The sequence below is a fragment of the Physeter macrocephalus genome, chromosome 18 (genome assembly GCF_002837175.3).
Source record: "Physeter macrocephalus isolate SW-GA chromosome 18, ASM283717v5, whole genome shotgun sequence".
Lineage (NCBI taxonomy): Eukaryota > Metazoa > Chordata > Mammalia > Artiodactyla > Physeteridae > Physeter > Physeter macrocephalus.
In genome coordinates, this window is record NC_041231.1 from 7,911,273 (window position 1) to 7,915,332 (window position 4,060).

Here is a 4,060-nt window from a genome sequence, read left to right on the forward strand (position 1 = left end):
CCCATTGTATATCCTTGTCCCCTTTGTCATAGATTAGTTGACCATAGGTGCGTGGGTTTATCTCTGGGCTTTCTGTTCTTTTCCGTTCCATTGATCTATATTTCTGTTTTTGTGCCAGTACCATACTGTCTTGATTATTGTAGCTTTGTAGTATAGTCTGAAGTCAGGGAGCCTAATTCCTTCAGCTCCATTTTCTTTCTCAAGATTGCTCTGGCTATTTGTGGTCTTTTGTGTTTCCATACAAGTTGTAAAATTTTTTGTCCTGTGAAAAATGCTATCGGTAATTTGACAGGAATTGCATTGAATCTGTAGATTGCTTTGGGTAGTATAGTCATTTTCACAATATTGATTCTTTCAATCCAAGAACATGGTATATCTCTCCATCTGTTTGTGTCATCTTTGATTTCTTTCATCAGTGTCTTATAGTTTTCTGAGTACAGGTCTTTTGCTTCCTTGTAGGTTTATTCCTAGAGACTGTCATATAGAGTGAAGTAAGTCAGAAAGGAAAAAACAAATATCGTGTATTAACACATATATGTGGAATTTAGAAAAAAGGTAGAGATGAACCTATTTGCAAAACAGAAATAGACACACAGATGTATAAAACAAACATATGGACACCAAGTGGGGAGGGGGGTGGGATGGATTGGGAGATTGGGATTGATGTATGTACAGTACTGTATATGAAGTAGATGGCTGGTGGGGGCCTACTGTATAGCATGGGGGAAAAAAAAGGTCCAATCTGTTTGCAGGACATATGTTAAGTTAACCTTAAAAATGCATTCCAGTATACATGAGGTGCAGACAAATACTGTTTGACTCCACTTATATGAGGTACCTAGAATAGCCAAATTCATATAGTCAGAAAGTACACTGGTAGATGCCAGGGACCAGTGGCTGGGGGGGATTTGGGAGTTAGTGTTTAATGGGGACAGAGTTTCAGTTTAGGAAGGTGAAAAATTCAGGAGCTGGACGATGGTGAGAGCTGTACAACAACGTGAATGCACTTAGTGCCACGGAACTGTACAGTTAAATATGGTTAAAATAGGACGTTTTAGATTTGACTTTTACCACAATAAGAAAAATTTTTTTTTAATTAATAAAATAAGATTTTTCAGATGAGAAAAAAAATGGAGACAAGCAGGTGCTGGAGGGTGAAGGGTGCGTGGAAGGGTTGAAAGACTGCAATGAGAGTGCGCTCCTCTGTGTGAGCGTCCGGCTGCACCCTGTGTCTGGGCTGGGCGGGGTCCGTACTTGAGGAAACTCCCACCCACTCCAGCCCAGGCCGCGCTGACGCCGTCTGCCCCGCGGCTGTGCGTGTGCAGGTCAACCACGTTCGCACGCGGGATCTTGACTGCCGTCTGGCAGTGCCGCTCCTGGCCGAGGCGGGCGATGTCGTGGAGCTGGTCATCAGCCGCAGGCCGCTGGCCCAGGGCAGCCGGGCCCCACGAGCGCCGGGCCCCAGAGGCCCACGGATGCTGTGAAGTCAGCATGTGGTCTGGACACCTGCGGAGATCCCGGCGCCCACACCTGCGGCCAGGCTGAAGAAGGGGCCGCCCGCTCGTCCATCTGTCACCTGGCAGCCTCCGACCAGACTCTTCTCCGCGTCTGCGGCAACAGGGGGCCGGGCCCAGTTGCGGTGGTATCGAGGTCTTTCTCCAGTTGGGCCTCCAAGATGCCCAGTGCGGGGCCTGCCAAGTAGGGGTCAAGGCAGGCCGCTCAGCTGGGAGTACAGGGGCTGCCCCAGGTCCCTCCAGAACCCCTGGGAAGAGCGTCTAGTGCGGGCACGGCTCAGCTCTTCGTAAGGAGCGCTCTCCCAGAAGAGCCATGGAGCCTGAGTGGCTGTGAGGGAGGAGTGAGCGCCCTGTCTCAGGAGGTGAGCAAGGCGCGACCTGGTCCCGCCTGTGCGGTTGCAGGCAGGGGTCATGCGGGCTCAGGTGGTTAGCGTCCCCCGGGGGAGCATTTAGGGGGAGGGTGGGGGCTACTTCATCTGGACAGCCTCCCACCAGGAAGGAGGCTGCTCAGCAGAAGAGGCCAGCCGCTTCCCTTCTCCAGAGTCTGGTGTTCAGGGCTCACCAGCATCCCCACTTAGGAGACTCTGAACTGGGGTGTCTGGATTCCCAGGAAGCCCGGGCCCTTTGAGGGGCTCTTTCATTTCTGAGACTCTGGTCGAAGCCTCTGTAGTTTGAGACCGCAGTTCTGGGCCCATTGGGCGAGCTTGGTGTCTGTCAGCCCCTCCTGCTGCTTTAGTAGGACGTGTGGCCACTGGACCATATGAGTACACCCGTCTTAGCCCAGGCTCCTCAGCGTGGGTGGGAGTCATTTCAGGACAAAAGACCCAGGGGGTTCCATTCAGCGGCTATTACAGTGAAGATGGGAAAACCGTGGAAATAAATAGGATATGTAAGATGATCGAGCTCCTAGCCAAATAAATCAGTGAAGGAGGAGAGAGAAGCAGAGCCGGACGGACAGGCAGGCAGGGGAGACAGGCCATTCTTTCTCACGCCCAGCAGCGACAGTGTCCAAAGTGGTCATTCAAGGAAGTTGATTCTCACTTGAAATCTGGAAGCACCAGCATCCCTTAAAATCGCTTTCCTCATTTTCTGCAGTCCAGAAACCCTTTTGGTTTTGAGAAGGGCCCGGGGTCTCCACCTGGTGGTCTGGGCTGTGGCCCCTGAGATGGAGGTGGGCAGAAAGGATTCAGCCAGGTCTTGGGACCTGTTCTGCCCCTGCCCAGCTCTTAACAGGGTCTCAGGAAAACAGGGGGTGCCCACGCCCACCTTCATCCTCCTCTACCCCTGAATCCCCTGTGGAGGCCTGAAAAAGGCTCTTCCACTCAAGGGACTCGATAGGGAGTCAAGACGTCTCTTCCTTTCACCCTGGGTCACTGCTCGTTGCTGGGTGAACCCCTCTGGACAGGTGAGGGGTTGACAGTCTCTGAGCAGGTACTGGCCTGCTTGTCAGGGCGGAACCATCTCTGCCCGCTGGGCTTGGGAAAGCTATGCTCGACAGCAGCCGAGGAAGATGCATCCTGACCCTGAACAGTTTTCTGCCCTCCTCGGGCTGAGGCCTCTGCGATTACCCCACACGTATGCAACCAGGCCCGGCGGGTGGATCTCCTGGCCACGCCGGCCTTCTCATATGCAATATTCCTCTGTCTTCTCACGGGGATTGTTCACCCCAGAATTGACACCTCCTGACACCTGTCCCCCAGTGAGTGTCCTGCCTGCCTATGCATTTTGGGTACAGCCCCTGGGACATGCCCCTTCCACCCCCTAAAAGCTGTATTTTTCTCTGGCTGAGATTGGAGCATAGTCCTTGTAAAGTATTTTTCTACGTGGGGTTTTCTTAGGGCTCTCGGGAAGCACAACATGCCAAGGGGTGGCACTGTAAAGGCCACTTGGGGTCTCCTTGGGGCCCACGTGTACATTTGCCCTACCGACTTGCAGGGGGCGGGGGGTGCTGTTGGGATGATCTTTTTAAATAAAATTATTTAAAAGCACTTGGATTAGCGTGTCTGCTTTTTAAAACAAAAAAAGTAGGCTGGTGATACCTATCTAATTACCCATGACATTTTCCACAAAACTAGGACAAATAATCCTAAAATTTCTATCGAACCACAAAAGACCCAGCATTGCCAAAGTAATCCTGAGGAAAAAGAACAAAGCTGGAGGGATAACCCTCCCAAACTTTACACGATACTACAAAGCTACAGTAATCAAAGCAGCATGGTATTGGCACAAAATGGACATATGGATCAATGGAACAGAATAGTAAGCCCAGAAAAAAACCCACACACTTATGGTCAATTAATTAATTTTCGACAGAGGAGGTAAGAATATACGATGGAGAAAGACGGTCTATTCAGCAAGTGGTGCTGGGAAAGTCAGACAGCTGCGTGTAAATCAATCGATCGATCAATGACATTAGAACACTCCCTTACGCCATGCACAAAAATAAACTCAGATTGGCTTAAATATGAGACATGACACTACAAAACTCCTAGAAGAGAACACAGGCAAAATATTCTCTGACATACAACATAACAATGTTTTTATAG

General features: G+C 50.4%; 1 protein-coding gene across 1 annotated transcript in view; it reads left to right on the plus strand.

The window, feature by feature from the left end:
- GRIP2 (glutamate receptor interacting protein 2) overlaps window positions 1-3,611 on the plus strand; it is a 47,174-nt gene extending 43,563 nt beyond the window's left edge. Inside the window, exon 14 of the mRNA XM_055079580.1 lies at window positions 1,326-3,611. Coding sequence (XP_054935555.1) covers window positions 1,326-1,484 — 159 coding nt within the window. The 3' untranslated portion in view covers window positions 1,485-3,611. The remainder of the gene's footprint in view (window positions 1-1,325) is intronic.
- Window positions 3,612-4,060: the final 449 nt, after the last annotated feature.